The 16895-nt window shown below is 45.3% G+C and overlaps 1 protein-coding gene across 5 annotated transcripts in view; it reads left to right on the top strand.

Annotated features, from left to right (window-relative positions):
• The window catches only part of PAMR1 (peptidase domain containing associated with muscle regeneration 1), a 166018-nt gene that overhangs the window by 119081 nt on the left and 30042 nt on the right, over window positions 1-16895 (top strand). For all 5 annotated transcript variants that reach the window (XM_082410473.1, XM_082410474.1, XM_082410472.1 and 2 more), the window contains 2 exons: window positions 4308-4436; window positions 14525-14639. In XM_082410473.1, coding sequence (XP_082266599.1) covers window positions 4308-4436; window positions 14525-14639 — 244 coding nt within the window. The remainder of the gene's footprint in view (window positions 1-4307; window positions 4437-14524; window positions 14640-16895) is intronic.

Genomic DNA, 16895 nt, shown 5'->3' with positions numbered 1-16895 from the left:
GAAATTTTGAGAGCTAAGCCAGGGTCTCCTGACTAGGGGTCCTTGGCAGGGATGCTGAAGTCTTTGAACAATTTTCAATATTTTCCAAAGCCTAGCGATTACTGTTGTTATGAGGGTGGGGCTTTGGTTTAATGAGCTGGCATGAGGTCGTGGAATAAATAAGAGACCTTCATAGGCAGTGCTGTGTGCTTCCTACTGCATCATATAGAAGGGCATCAACATCTGCCATGCCTGCACCCAACATCTTATTACATCATACAGGAGGCACCCAATATTACCATGTCGAATGGTGCTAGGAAGGATCTTTCAAACTGAGTAGTGAAGAACTGTCCCATATCAACCATCTGGTTGCCCTGAAAGGAAAGGCTAGAGAAAGGCTTTTTAAAAAAAAAAAGATTTTCAAAAATAGTGAATTGGTGTCCTAGCAGTCCCTACTGGTGATCAAAGAGGTTTCTCTGTGTGTGTGTCATTATGAACTGAGGCATTTTTATTTATTTATGTGATTTAATCCATTTCAGTCATTATTTATTTTAATGCACACATCCCATCTTATAACACTGGGTGCCCCTTTATGTCTTTCTGTGTTCTTCTGACGTGACCACACTGTTTTTGAAGACTTCTTGATTTCTCGCATGACAAGATATTTTAGCCTCTTCTTGTATATTTTCTGCCCCAGATCTGGAATCAGCCACTTCTCAAAGGAACTTTGGTCTGAGACCACAATCTGGTCACTTGAGGTGTTCCTTGCTATTGGACTGTCATTGTTACAAGGTTTTGTTTGTATGTTTTTTTTAAGTGGATGGAGCTGGGAAACATGTATTTTTTAAAATGAATTTTTGCTGCTACTCAAGTTCAAATGTAATATTCCAAGGTTGTTAATTAACTTCTTTGATTTTATATTCGTATGTCTTTTCTCTCATGGTGAAAATCCTGTTTCCTGATAATATTAACCTAATCACTTACTTGCTTTATCTTATAATTGTACAAAACAACAACAGCACCATTGGTATTAGTAATAAGACCACTGATGAGAGTGGTTTTTATTCACCTTAGAATATATCTCACTAAGTATATAGAGTCAAAATACTATGTTTTAAAGCCAATTGATGTAGTTCTTTTATCTGTGGTGTTATACCATCTACTTGATGTGTAGTTAGGTTTATTGTTTCTATCTGTTTTCTATATTTGACAATACAAGCAAATATGTGTGTGCATTTCTGTATCTCTCCCCTTCTTGCACAAAAGACAGCATGCCATAAACACTGCTAACTGCCTTGCTTTTTTGTCTTAACAATATATGCAGGAGATCACTCACTGACAGTAATAAGGCTGGTTGTTTTTTTTCCATTTCTTTTTACAGTTGCGTATAACTGCATCATGTGGATTACCATAGTTCATGAGTATTTGGGTTATTTCTAGCTTTTTGCTGTTATAAATACTACTATAGTGAATAGCCTCAGGCATTCATCAGCTAGTATTTTTGCAGCATATCTTTGGGGTAGATTCCTGGAAGAAGAATTGCTGCATCAAAGGGAAGTGCATATGTCATTTTGCCAGCCTTTGCCAGATTCTCCTCCATGCATTTGGCATTCACAGCAGCCGTACATGAGAGTACCGTTTTCCCGAAGTCTTGCGACAGAATGTGTTGTTTTGGAATTTTGTCAGTCTCAAAGGTGCGAAATGGGATCTCAGCCTGGTTTAAGAATTTCTATCACTTCTATCCTTATGCTGGACAGCGATTCTTTCTCTTGTGATGGCAGTAATTGCACAAGGATCGATGTCCAGGGGCGTGGTGGTGGGGATGGCAGTGCTGACGTCCAGCAGTGGCCAGCGGCACTGGGGCCCTCAATGGAGCAAGGTGGCTGTGTATTTAGTGCGTTTCTAGGCTGTGTAGCTTGGACCTCGGTCCTCTAACCCTTCTGGCAATACCGTGAACTACTTAGCGTCTTTTTAACACAGACTTGTTCATCTTAATCACCAGGCTGGTTTCTGTGGCTTGCACCTAATGGCCTGGATGTTACTGTGCTGAGAGTTGGCAGGGGCGTAGAGGGCGGACTCTGAGTCCCTTGGCCTCCTTGGTGGCACAGTGGGTCGGAAATCGAACGGGAATGTGGCACATGGGCGAAGATGGCCTTTAAAAGACCATCTTTTAAAGCGGTCTTTTAAAGGACCCCTGGGACCCAGTTATGGGCCATATGAAATTTGATGAATCATATTAGCAATTCTTTTCTGGTCGGAAGAGACACTGGGAGAGGGAAGCAAAGTCAGGATGGTGTGCAGAGAGAGAGCTACAAGTCTCTGTCCTACAGAAATCACACATATGTACACTGCATGTATACACTACAGGCCAATGAAAACCTAATTTTAGCCAAAAGCAAAAAAGTATGCTATTAGCTCAAGGAAATGCTGGTTATCTTGAACAGTTCAGAAGCCTGGATTATTCATCCATTCAACCATCCATCTATCCATTTATTTATTCGCTCAAATCTCAATAATATTTCTGGAACTCTCATTATGTGCCAGATACTGTATTAAGTGGGGGTGGATATAATGTTGAACATGGTGCAGTCGCTGACTTCAGTCTGTACAGGAAAACAGACAGTAGGCAGTTAAAACTGAGCATGCTATATGCTATGGTGGGGATAAGCCAAGAGGAGGTATGGGAATGCAGAATAATAATAATAGTTCATGTTTTGGGGGTACTTGCTATGTGCCAGGCCCTTTACATGTGTGAATTTAATTTCTAAAACAACTTTATGGGGTAGGCACGTTTTTTAACCCTGGGTTTACAGATGAGGACATTGAGGTACAGAGAGCTTAAGCAATTTGCTCAAGGACACACAGCTGGACAGTGGAGGCGCCAGAACTTAGTGCTCCGTTTTAATAAGTGGGATTGGATTATCTCTACCTTTCCTCACTGTCCCCCACCCCTCAGGAGACCATGTTTTAAAAATAACCCTCGACTAGGGTCTGCTCAACCCTCTCTGGTGTGGCCTGCTGGTCGGGGGGAGCCTGACACCTTCCAGGGTGAGCCCATTATTAGGCATTAAGGTTGTTTCTGACGGCACACTCTGGTTATAGAAGTATATGCCATAGAAGAATATTTAATGGAATGGGAAGATGGTTACTATCTATTATTAAATTAAAAGGTGAGTTATTAAAAACAGAATGTACAGTATATAGTATAAGCCTAATTTTTAAAAAATGTGTTCATGTATAGAGAGGGAATTACTGATCATTTTCTCTGGGTGATGGAATTTTTGGTGTTTTTAATTGAATTCTTTTTGCTTGTCTGAATTTTCTAAATATTCCATAATAAACATGTAATATTTTTATAAAGAGAAGAAATACCCTGTATTGATGGATTCTACCTTTTACTACAGGTTATTTCATTTTGCATTAAAACGTCAGCCACAAATGAAACAAGCCAGACACAAAAGGCCATATATTGTATGATTCCATTCATATGAAATGACTGGTAGATTACTGGTTGCCAGGGATTAGGGCCGAGGGTGGGGATTGGCGAATGGGGAGTGACTGCTAATGAGTATGGGGTCTTTTGTGGGGAAGGTGATGAAATGTTCTAAAGTTAGAGAATAGTGATGGTTATGCAACTCTGGGGTATGTTAGAACCCACTGAATTGTACACTTTAAAAGAGGGAATTTTATGGTATGTGAATTATCTCCACGTAGGCTTTTTAAAAACTAAGGCATTAGAACCAAAATGTGCAATCAGTCTGGAAGCTTATTACTAAATATTTTTGATATCTCATAGTACTTTTCAGGTTACTGATGTTACGTGAGATATGGCACCCTTGTAAAACGTGAAAAATTTACAGCCAGCAAGAGGGTTTTCCTTCAGTACAAACAACAGTGTAATTTAGATTTGGTTTTCATATAGTAATAGGCATTTGCTGTCAATTAGTCTTAAATTTGGAGGTATTTTCATCAATGTTATTTGCTTTATAAAACATAGCGATTACAAAATAATTTTAAATAGCATTGTGTTTTATTGAAACTTAAAGTTCATAATTATGACCAGAAATGGAATTTAAAAAAAAAAAGCCATCAGCCACTAACTAGGAAGATGGTTCAGACCACCCTCCTAAACTCCTCAGTCTGAATTCTGGTGCCTCTAGCGTCTGCCTAGGAATGAGCATTTTTTCCTAAGGGCTTTGGCACCTTTCTAGGTCCAGATGCCCTTAGTTGAGACAAGGTCCTGGGAAGGTCCATAGTTTCTCTCTCGTGCAGCCGATCAGAACCTGCATGTGCTTAATCTAACACCCTTCTGCTTGGAAAAATTTCAGGTTGTACCATCTTTGAAAACTGCAAGACGTGCCGAAACGGCTCGTGGGGGGGTACTCTGGACGACTTCTACGTGAAGGGCATCTACTGTGCAGAGTGCCACGCGGGCTGGTACGGAGGAGACTGCATGCGTGAGTAGACCCTGACATAGCTCCGTCTCTAGCGTGTGCTCCTTTAAAGTCTCAGCTTTACCATGGACTAAGGTTTATCTTGTTGGACTCTGAGTTCTGGAAAGTTGGTGGCCGGAGGGCTTTCTAGGTAAGGCTGTAAAAAGCAAAGATGTGTTTCCATCTTTTGGGTGTGGATTGTGGACTTCTGTTTGGAATTGGCCACGGGAGGTTTCTGTCTGCTCTTAAATCTTCCACTCTCTCCGAAATGAAGCCAATGCATTCTGCACAGAGCATGCCTCATGTCCACTGAGAAGCAATTGTGTGTTGTCATTGGTCAGCAAGCAGTGAATAAGGCTTCAAAAATGCTAAGTCTGTAGTGCATTTAACATATGAATTTCTATTGGAAGCCTTCTTGAATCCTGAGTTAAATTCCTAGAACCCACATCAAATTGTCAGCATGCCACTTTTCCCAGGAAAGGGATTCTTTCTGGGTTCTGCTTGATCTCCAAGAATTACTAAAATCTTTATTAGGGTTCCCCTCTGAGTCAATAATCCTTTGAAAATGGAGTGGAAATCTAACCTGTCTCAGTTTAAGATTCGTCTCTGCAGCAACTGAGAGTCAGTATCTGGAGCAATGTACAAACTGTCATTATTTCGTTAAGCCTATTTTACACGTTTCCTATTTGAATCAGGAGCCGTCAGGATGGTCTTAGAGTCTAAGTAATTTTACTCTTATGAACGATATTTCCCGTCTGCAGAAATAGAGGATGGAGTGCTATTGGTGTTCTTTGCTTGATCAAACCTGTCGCAAAATGCAAGAGTCTAGGGCAAAGGGTGAGGAAGATACCTAAGTCTATGTGATTTCAGACCCCTTATTCCCAACCACAGTACTCACCTACCTCCCAGTGGTGAGTTCTTCCTAATAGCTCTGTTTTCTCTGCAAAGCAGGATATGAAATCTCTAATGATAGCAGAGTAGAAGGGAAGCTGAGGCTTGAGAGTACCAAAGTTTTGGGACAGCCACGTGATGAATGAGGAAATGCACCAGCTAGCGATAATTTAAAGCATGTCCAAGCAAGGCTGAGGACCCAGTTGAAGCTGGAACTCCTGTGTAGGTGATGCAGCCAGGACAGGTGGTTGATGCTCTCTAGCAGCATGGTAGCAGAGATGAATAAAAGCAGTCATTTGGTTGATCCAAGAGTTGGCTGAGACATGATTGTCCAGGGATCCAGGTTGGGTAGGACATGAAACCAAAAAGAACCTGTTAAACAGAATAGGGACTGGAGGTCTCAATGAGATGGAAAAGCAGGCTTAGTGATAATAAAGCAATGGAACATGTAGATGGAAGAGGTATTGTGGTCAGAGAACAGAATTTCTAAGTTGAAGCTTTCAGGGGTGGTGGTGATAATGTGTTCATATAGATTAGTCAGTTTTTGCTGCGTAACAAACAACCTCAAAAGGACAGTTGTGTACTTTTCTCTATCCTGGGTCTGTGAGTTGGCTGGGGTTTAACTGGTTTCAGCTGGGTTGGCCTGGGTTGAACTCTAGGGTTCAGGGCTCAGACCAAAGGGGCAACTTGGGGTGTGGTCTTCTCATAGTGGGTCACAGAAGCACAAGAGGCCAAGCCAAACACACAGCCACATTTAAGGCCTCTGCTCACATCACGTTCACTCATATTCCAAGGAAGTCACATGGCTAATCCTCAAATCAGTCAAGTATGAGAGTATATTCCATCCCAAGGGGAAGGGTACAAATATTTCCTAAACAATACTCTAAACACTCTGTGTGAGTAAGTGGGTTTGTTTAGCGGACAAGGCAGAGAAGGGGAAGAATATTTGCATGCAGGAGGTCAAAGACAGAAGGACTGCATTTGCCCAAAGAAATCCTGTATGTGTGTCTTTCCAAATGGTACCTATTGGTTGAGTCCTGGGTTTAGCCTCAGTGTAAGAGCTGACTGTGTATGGAGTCTGATTGGTTGGATTAGTGATGGTGTCCATGTGTAGGATCAAAGCCTTCTCAAGGACAGCAGAACTGGCTCAGGGCAACTGGTCATCACCACTAGGCAGGCAAAGCGGAGCACACATGCCCCCATTCATTAAAAAAAAAATTTAATGAATAAATCTACCCATAACCATTCAAAAAATATTTCTTGAATGGATGCTTCCAGGTGCAACGATGAGCAAGACAGATGTAGTCACTGCCATCTTAGAGCTTGAAAATTAGAGAGGAGAGACCAAAAAACAAAACAAAACAAAACAAAAACAAAAACAAAATAAGAGTGTGGTCAATGCTATGAAACAAACAAAGTAATGGTCATACTCCTGTCTCATTCTGTGTTGGTTCAGTTATGCTTGTTCAATTCCGTGATGTTTGTTCTGGAAGCCTCATTCCATATAGTGTATGTTACCTGATCCCTGTCTTCATTCCACCCAGTTATGGATATTATCTGATCACAGCCACATGCACGAAGGAAGCATTTCTTATGGATCACTGGGCTGGTCACCAGGGAATACAATGAACCCTCCATGAGTTTATAGTACATTCGTGGAAACAGGGCTTGACCCTAAGAAGACATCAATAGGATGTTATTAGGTTCTTATCACCTACAGCTCATACTGGCACTAAATAAATGTGAAGGGAATTCATACGAGGAAGAATTCATTTCAGTATTTGTTGAATGCCTGCTCAGTGCTGGGCACCATGCTGCCTGCCTCTGTTAAGGGGCAGCTGAGCACTTGGGTGGTCTGTGCACAGCTGGGGCACAGTGTGGAAGCCAGGTGGCAGTGCAAGCATTTTCCCAGTAGATGGCGCCCAAGCGATCCTTTCAGGCCCTTTAATCCTGGAGGAGGAAGGCTTCCTGCTGAGCACCATTGTAGAGCCCTGGAATTTTTTCCTGAGTGCCATATAGAACCTTAGAAGGAAAGAGGAGTGCAAATGCCAGAAAGTATCAGCCTCTTTTATATTTGAGTTATAGAGCATTCAGTACTGAGCAGTCGTGGTAGCACCTTTATTTGCTCACCGTCCTTGACAATGCTTGTCACAGTTGGTATTAACCTAACTACTTAGAGTCTTAAAATCCATTAGGTGATTGATTGATTCATAACCATTGACAAGTTCCATTAACCAAGAGAATTGGAGAAGGGCTGGAGGTCACTGAGCCCAGGAGACAACTTTCTTCACATCTTCCTGGCCAGGAAATGTTGGTTTAGTAATCTCAGAATATTCAGGCTAAGAAGCTGATTCCTTCTTTCTCCAACTTTCTATTTTGAAAAGTTTTAAATACACAGAAAGTTGAAAGAATACTTCATTCATCCTTTACCTGGATTTACCCATTATTATCATTTTCCCACATTTGGCCTGCTCTCTCTTCTTCTGCACTATGGATTCATGAATTTTCTTTTTTTTCCCCACGTTTCATAGCGCTACCATCATTTTTTAATGCTCAAATTGTCCCAGAATTGGCCACCGAAGACCCTTTAAGCCCACTTCATCACATCATTCTCTGAGCACTTCCTTGCTTCTTGGCCACTGTGCCGCCCCACCCTCTCCCAAAATGTTTCAAGTTCACCTTGATTGTTTACATACAGGTCCTGGAACCAGCCATTTCTCCACGAATCCTGGTTCCTTTTGTGGGGAATGGTATTTAGGAACTGTGATCTGGTGCTGGCCATGAGAGACACTGATCTCTAAAGTCAAAATCAAGGCTTCCTTTCAAAGCTTCTTAAACAGGAAAGTTGAGTTCTTAAGTGGAACCACTCTGCTGACTTCCAGAGTGCAGTTTATTTAACTTGGCCTTCAGACCAAGTTCCTAAGCCACCAAATGAGATGAGCGTGAGAGGGCCCGAGAGCCACCCGGATGCCACACTTCTAGGTAGCACTGAAGTGATGCCAACCCTTCGGGCCCCAAAGGATCTAGGGGAGGTAAGAAGGTTAGGAAAGCAACCGAGATGAGAGAGGATTTATGGGGAGAGATTATAGGCCCTTAACACTGTTTTCTTTTCTTAGTTATAGATAGAAGCAGAGGAGCAGAGGAACTGACCATCAGCTGTGACCAAAAATGTTTGTGGGGCTGGAATATCAGGCTGGTCCTTGAGCCATAACCAGGAATGATCAAGAGCAAATGAGAAAGAGAGAGAGGGAGAGGGAGACAGGAAGGGAAGAGAGAAGGAGGGTGGAGAGGGAGAGAGGGAGGGAGGAAAGGAGGGAAGAAAAGAAGGAAGGAGGGAGAGCGGGAGGGAGAGGGGGAGGGAGAGAAAAGGCTCACAAATCTGTGTGTGACTGATTTACTGATTGAAGGAGCCGTCCTCCTGGGAGAGCATAGAGTCACCTGGGTGGAGTTACTGAAGACGGGCTCAGCTTCCTCTGGGCTTTTGTGTCGCGACACTTCCAGGAAAGGAACAATGCCCAATTAGGAACAAATTGGGGATGGCATTATGTGGTAGTTAACAGCTGGGCTTGGAACCATTAGGACCTGGATTTTAATCTCTCCCGTGACTTTGGGCAAAGTTACCCAATCTTTGTAAATCTCAGTTTCCTCATTTACAAAATGGGGAAAATAATAGGGCCCCCTCAGAGGATTTTTGTGAGGGTTAACTGATGTGCTGTCTATAAAATTCCTTAATATGGAGTCTGGTATATAGTAAGTGCTCAATAAATGGTAGTTGCTATTGGTATTATTACTAAACCAGAGCCTTGAAGGGAGCTCTTTTTCTTTTTCTTTGTTGCGAAGGAAATCAATGTAGGGCCAGAGAGGAAAAAATAATAAAACAGAACTTCCCAAGGGACAAGAGAATATACACTGGCCATGAGGAGGTTATCTTCTCAGGACCATTGGTATGGGGGGAGGGGCTTCAAAAATGGTTTGATTGGGCAGGGAGATGTTCGATTTAATCTGGCATAGTCATTCATTCAGTTAACAATTAATTAAGCACCTACTCGATGCATACAAAGGTGTGAGCAAGACAGACAAGGTCCCTGCTCTCACAGAACTGTGTCATGGAGGAGACAAACATTTAAACCACCATTATAAAGTATCAGATTGGTTGGGATTATAGGCCAAATCACAGGATGAGCCATGAAGTCGTTCCTGGACATCTAATGAAGACCTGAGCCCCTGACAAAAGCCATCACTTAGCACTTATTTTGAACCAGCTATTGTTCTAAGTACCTTCATGTACAAACTCATTAATTCTCATCACAGCCTTTTATAGGTGAAGGCATTGAGGCACAGAGGGGCTGAGTAACTTTCCTGCTTGCTGTCATGCAGCTGGTAAGTGGCAAAGCCAAGATGCCAATTCAGAGGTTGGGCCCCAGGGCCCAGTCTCTCATCCTCTATACTAAACCACCTCTTGATGTGAGAGGCCCGTGAGGTCCTCACTCCGAGTGCCTGTCTGAGGGCCTAGCAGGTCAGGGTAAGATGAACCAAATCACATGGAAGGTGTGAGCTTCCTTCCGGCTCCTGGTCCTTCCCATGTCCTCATCCAGGCTTTTGTGCTGCCATCACTGTCCGAGCTCCTGTGCCTACAGACTTTAGGGCTTCAGCCGATGATGTAAAGAGGCTCCTAGGAGCCCTGGAGCGGTGGGTCAGAACCTGGGCTGTCACCTGTGATTCTTGTACCAAATTTGTGTCTCAGATCCAGACAAGACTCGAGACGCGACAGTATTAGTTGCCATTTACTGAGGATTTCTGTGTACCAGGCACTTTGCTAAATGCTTTACATACAATATCTATCTCATTTAATCCTCAAACAAATAATAACTTATCAACAACAACAACATGGTAGTAGGTACTCCTATTATGCTTATTTCCACATGAGGGAACCTTGGCTTGGAAAATCTAGAGAACTTGTCTCGGGTCACACAGCTAGGAAAATCTGAACTGAGATTAGGACCTGGTCGGGCTTCCAGGCTGCCCCTTAACCACTGTGAGTCCTGTCTCCTGAGTGCTAGTTGAAGGAGGAAGGAAAGTGCAAGTGGCTTTTTAGGTCAGAATGCTTTCTTTACTCCTTCCCCCGCCCCCATCCAAGAGGAAAGATTAAAGAAAAAAAAAAAACACTGCTTCTCGGAAGTATGTTGTGTCTCTCTCCTGCCCCTCCCTCCTTGCTCCCCCAGCTGGAGATAACAAGACTTGTCTGAATGCTGGGGGTGTTCTTTTTTGCTGGGAACCTTCCAGCTCTCTTTCTAGTTTAGAAATTCATGAAGGTTTCCTTTCAGCTCTGTAGAGGCAGAGTCTATCCGGCTCTCTCTCTTGTCTGGGTTTGTAGCCATGGGGAAAGATGGGGGAGGGGGCGGCCTTGGAGATGAGTCCAGGATTCGAGATCCCAGGGGACACTCTGGCTTGGCTGGCAAAATTCCCTGCACACACATGCACGTGCACACACACACACACACACGCACACATACACACACCCTCTTCCCCTGCAGCAAGACATGGTCAGGGAATCAGAGCACTTCGTCTGGGCCATTGCCTCTCTGGTCTTTCAGACTCAGGACCACCTGCTTGGTTGGCCAGCCGTACTTCCTTGGCGGGGACGCTCACCTGTGTTCAGTGTTCTGCCCTAGACAGAGGGTGCAGTGAGTCTGCCCTGCGCCTGGGCCCTCGGACTCGGACGCCCACGTGGAGGTGGGAGTCGCTTGGTGTGAGGAGGGAGCAGAGCTCCTTCTCCTTTTCCTGGTGCCCAATACCCTCCCCCCAGAGCACATTTCTGAGAAGTGGCCTCTTTGTCTCTGGCTGCTTGGAACTTGTCCCCGCTCTTGGGACCGACTCTGCCCTCCCCTCTGGAGTGAGAAGGAAAACATCATGAAGGACCGAGGCGTCACATGTGGCTGGGAATCCTGGCTGCTTCTGAAGGACAGCCCCTGGGCCCCAGGAACGAGTGGTCTTGCATTTCACGTGGCCGGGGGCCAGCCCCCCGGGGTGGGTGGGGCTCCCGGCCCTCCGGAGGCCTCATGAGACCCTGGGGCTGGCCAAAGACCGCGTGGTCTTGCCAAGAAGACTTGCCTGGGGAGGGGCACCAGCTCCCCGTGGACCTGAGGGGTGGGAGGGCAGTGACACTGCTGTCTGATTCCAGGGAAGAAACCAGAAGCAGGCTGGCGGCATCTGCTGCTGATTCTGACTTGGGGTCCCTGCAGGAGGTTTGCTGTGGAGCTGGGATTTAACACCTTGTGGTTGGGAGGCTGCCAGTCGCAGAGGGGCGGAGACTGTGCAGGAAGGTTTCTTTTTTTGTCTCTCACACCCAATGTATCACTTCCGTAGCCGGGCAGCAGATGGGCGGATGGGGGCGATGAGGAGTGTGAGGTATGCAGGAAGAAAGCACGTGCACTTCCGAAAGTTGGGGGCTGGGGCAGAGATTCAATGTATTTGGGGGACGGGTGGTGGTGGAAGAATCCTGCTGCTTCAAAACGGAGTGGGAGAAGGCTGGGTCAGGAAACCCTACGACAGTTTAATGCACTAGCAGAGACCCAGCCTTGGTACGAGACAGATCCAAGTTCAAATCCCTGCTCTGCCACCAACTAGCAACAGCTAACATTTGCTGAGTTTTCTGCTAACTGCTTTCCATGTGAGTAATCCGATTCAAGTCTCACAAAACGTATGTAGTAGGTGCTAGTTTTACTCCCATTTGGCTCAGGTCTGCTGAGGTTCTGCGAGATGAAGAAACTTGCCCAAGGCCACGCAGCCCGTGACACTAAGGCTGAGACTCAAACCGATGACAGTGGGACTCCGAAGTCCCGTCGTAACCACTGCCCTGCAGTTAGAACAGTCGTCTGCAGTCTTCCTACTTCCTGGCCATCCAGCTGTGGGGAAGTCACCTAACTTCTCCCATCCTTAGTGTTCCTGTCTGGGGACTGGGGAGATGAATATCGTTCTCCCAGGTTTCTTGTGAGGATTAAACAAGAGAATTTGTGTAAGTCTTTTAGCCAGTCCCTGGCCTGTCACAATGTCACCATTCATTCATTCAACAGCTCTTTATTGAGTACGTGTTATATGCCAGTTTCCATTCTAGGTGTACAAGCTAGAGAAGTCCCAGCTCTACCAAAGGGAGTAAGCAAATAAGCTCGATAATTTCAGATAGTGATGAGTGTTATGAAGAAAACAACATCGAGTAAAAGGCAGTGACTGTAGAAACGTGAAGGTCCATTTTAGCTGGGTGGTCCAGGAAGTCCTCTTTGAAGAAGCAGCTGTTGAGCTTAATTCCCAAAGGAAGGAGATGTGGAAGAAGATGAACCTTGTAGGTTAAGGGAGCAGTGGGTGCAAGGCTTGGAGCTGGGACAGAAAGGAGGCCGTGTGGCTGGAGCTGCATGAGGAGCAGATGGGTGGTGGTAGAAACCGGGCAGAGGGCAGGGCTGGGCGGTCCGTGAGGCAGGGCCGCGGGTGCTGTGGGAAGGTGAGGCACGGTGGCCAGCCTTTGGAGGGTCGAGTCGAGAGAGTAATGTGATCTAATTTATTTATTTAAAGGGTGGCTTTGGCTGCTATGCGGAGAATGGAAAGTTGGGAGACAAGGATGGATGCGAGGAGGTTGGAATTGCAGAGAGTGAGAATGGAGGCCTGGCCCAGACAAAAGCCCCACGTGGAAAGTGGTGGAAGATGTTTCCCATGTGGAGCCGGGCAGCAGCAATAAACATCCTAATGAGGAGATGACTCATGCTGCCTAGCAGTCAGTTTTGCAAAAGTCACAAGCTTCAGACCTCACAGCTTGTCAAAAGCAGAGTTTGGGCTGTATTCCTAACACTGTAGAAATATTACTAACATCCTGCCGTGAGGCACCATCCACTGATGTTCATATTTTTCTTTTGAGCAATGAGAATTTATTTGGGGAGGTTATTGAAGATAACCGCATGTCCAGAATTTATGAGGTCAAACTGGGTTCTGTGTAGAACAGAGTTAAATACACTTTTTCTGTAAAGGGGCAGATGGTAAATATTTTCATTTCTGTGGATTCTACTGTCTTTTTTTGCAACTACTCAACTCTGTCATTATAGCTGGAAACTGACCTTAGACAATGCATTAAAAATGGGTGTGGCTCTGTGCCAATAAAACTTTATTTAAAAAACAGGCAGGAAGCCGGATTTGGCCCATGGATCATAGTTTGCCAACTCTGGTAGAAAATATAGTTTATTTACATGACCCAGATAACTTTTTTTCCTTTAACACCAATTCAAGACATTTCCCCCAAGCTCTTTTGTAAAACTAAGGTGCATCTTACACATCTCTGCTTAACACTAGAAGATATGATATAATTTAATGGAGACTCTGTGCCATGGTTTTCAAATCTTGGGGATTCCTTGGAGGTAACTCAGGAGACCAAGGTGATAGTGAGAGGGAGGGCTTGGGGCCCCAGCTTCTGCTTCAACCAGGAGCCCCTCTTGGATCCATTTTTAAAAATTAAATTGGTGGTCTTCATAAGAGTTTGTCTGAAAAAAAAAAAGGGCTTGAGAGGTAGAAAAAAATTGAAAACCACTAACCCAGTCCAAATGGTCAGAGTTCATGTCCCCCTGCAGGTGTCGTGCATTAGAGAGGTGTTGATCACATAGTTGCTCATAGAACAAATTAATACATACATTTTCTAAATGGATGGAGGGGGGTCAGGAAGGAGTTGCCTTGGGGTTATATTTGTGGGGTAGAGAATGTGCAGGGAACACAGACCAAAGGGTCTTATGCAGATTTAGACTCCGGACAAAGGCCACAGTGTCCCATGTAGAGCTGCAGGGAGGGCCTGCTTTCTGAGCCCGGTAAGGTGGCAGCAGCAGGCTGGCATGTGGCAGTCTTGGAGAGGCAGGTGAGAGAGTGGCTTGGACTTTACATTCAGACACAGGTTTAAATCTCTGCTTTGTCACTTAGTAGCTAGACAAGTTATTTATTTAATCTCTGGTTATCCATTTTTCCATCTGGAAAACTGGAATGATACTACTTCTCTTCTCAAGCTGTTGGGTGGATTAAATGAATTAACAATTCACTGCCAATTGCCTAGCACATTGCCAGGTGCTTGAGAAATAGAAATATCCTTCTACATTCTGTTCTCAAGGGTGTGGGATGAGCTCAGCGGCTTTGAGACCTTTTACCATCTCTTTCCTGTTGACTCCAATTTCCATGCCCCAATCTTCTCTTCTTAGGATGTGGCCAGGTTCTACGAGTCCCAAAGGGTCAGATTTTGTTGGAGAGCTACCCCCTGAATGCTCACTGCGAATGGACCATTCACGCCAAACCTGGGTTTGTCATCCAGCTAAGGTAAGGGGCTGGGGTCAGAATTAGGGAGTCTGAGGTTATAAGGGAACACAGTAACAGGACCAAAGGTCCTGGATCCTAGTGACCAAGGGCTAATTATCAGAACTTCATTTTTAAAAGCAGAAAATGTATATTAGAATCTTTTCCTTTACCTCTCAGTGATTTTGTGGGATAAGGCCTGGGTAGCTACGGTCAACTAGATGTTTGTCATTCACTGCCCGAGGACAGTGAGACTCGGGTGATGGTGACCCAAGGCTAATACCAGCACAGCAGAACACCGAGAGCAATCTTTCCCCCAGCCCCCAGATCTTGATCACGTCTTCCTGTTCACTCAGTACTGGACTAGACTCTATGGGAGGGAAGGGAAGAAATAAGGACAGGTCTAACCTTTAAGGAATTTGCACTCTAGGTTGGGGTTTATGCTCATCACATCTCCTTTCGTTGCTGTCCTCAGAAGACAACCACCACCCCTGCAACCGATAAACTGATTGTTTCACATGCGTGGAAGATAAGCTGAACAAAGCTTATGGAGCTCTGGGGTCCTCACAAATGTGCCTAATTGATGCCATAGTCCAAAGTATAGACCCAGGTTTATTGTAACTATAGATCAATAACACGAGTGCATCCTGTTTTGTGAGAACTCCTCACTGCTGCATCCAGGTGCCTGAAACAGGACCCGGTACACACCACAGGTGCTTGGTGGACTCTTGTTGCATAAATAAAGCTGAAAGAACTGCTCCCTGCCGCCAGGGTATCTTCTCTCCCCTGGCAGGCACTCTGCTCTTCCTCTCTAGGGAAGCAGAGTGACCCACTCACCCCCTGGGACATCTAGGGACATTGTCCACCTAGCTCTTCCCTTTTCTAACCAGTGGGGAGATTGGCGGTGATGGAAATCTCTAATCTTCTAGGGCACAGGCTTTCAGTAGGTATTTTCTGGATGGATCAATGCACATGGAGGTTACCACATGCCAGCTGGCTCCTCGATGGTGCTCTGTCCTTCAGGAGGGGCAACACGATACCCGCTTTGGAAGGATCCAGCAAATCAGGTCCCCTTCTCAATCCTCCTCATCAAAGCTGCCCTTTAGTAGCTGGTCTTCTTGCTCCCTCAGGCCCTGGGGTTAGGAGTAAGGTTCGTTAAGTGGACTTTCCTGGAGGAAGGTTAATTCAAGGAGCAAGTGAGAGGCCACAGGGTTCTGCTGAATGGGCTCCAGGCGGGGTCTGGCAGGATGATAAGGGCAGGTGTTAAATGCCACATGTTAATTTTTCAGCAGCTCAGGGACCAGGACCAGTGGGTCCCCTCAGGGGCCTCTAAAGAGCTTCTCCGAGATACAGGATACAAAATAAATCCCCTCCCCCCAACCCCGCCAAACAAATATCCAAAATGGTGGAAGGATTGAGAAGCACATCACCTGCCCGGGAAAGGGCCCTAGGAAGGATTGGAAATATGTAGCTTTCTTTCCTGCCAGTCAAACCTGGACCTGCTGGCCAGGGATACTAATAAGGACATAAATACTCTGAAGCCTAGTGTTCAGCCCAAAAGCTGGCAGTCATCCCTGATGCCCCCCTTTTCCATCACCTACCACAGCCGGGTCATCACAAAATCTACTTCCTTACTTGTAAAATAATCTCAAGTCCATCCACACTGTCTCTATTGCCAACATTCTACTTTAAACCACCACCATGTCTCACCTGGATTCTCTCGTGGCCTCCTGACTGGCTTCCCTGCGTCCACTCTTGCTAGCTCTGCCATTTCCTATCTTCAGAGTGACTGGAGTGATCCTTTAAAATCCTCAGTAAAATAATTGTCGTGTTGTTGAAACCTTCCAGTGGCTTCCTCACAGGCTTGGAATAAAATGTGAACTCCTCACCATACAGGATGTCTCCTGCTGCCCTCTCTGACCTCAGTTCCTACCACTCTCCCCTGTACACACCACCTTGCAGCATCCCTGACTTCTTTCAGTTCCTCAGATATGCTCATGACTACCTTAAGGCCTTTGCGCTTACAGATTCCCCTGCCTGGACCGCTCTTCCCCATGACCTTCACGTGGCTGGCTCCATTTCATCACTTAAGTGTCTGCCCAGATGTCACGTGTGCAGAGAAGTCTTCCTTGACCATGTGTGTAGAAAGCTTACCCTCCCAGTCACTCTCTGTGCTCTTACCTGGTTTATTTTCTTCTTAGGACTTAACATTCTCTGGAATTCCTTTGTTTTCTGGTTTCCTTGCTTATTGTCTGTCCCCCAGATCAGAACTCCATGAGG

This window comes from Balaenoptera physalus (assembly GCF_965194825.1).
Source record: "Balaenoptera physalus genome assembly, chromosome: 10".
Lineage (NCBI taxonomy): Eukaryota > Metazoa > Chordata > Mammalia > Artiodactyla > Balaenopteridae > Balaenoptera > Balaenoptera physalus.
The sequence above is the reverse complement of the archived record's forward strand: the minus strand, read 5'-3'. Positions and strand labels throughout refer to the sequence as shown.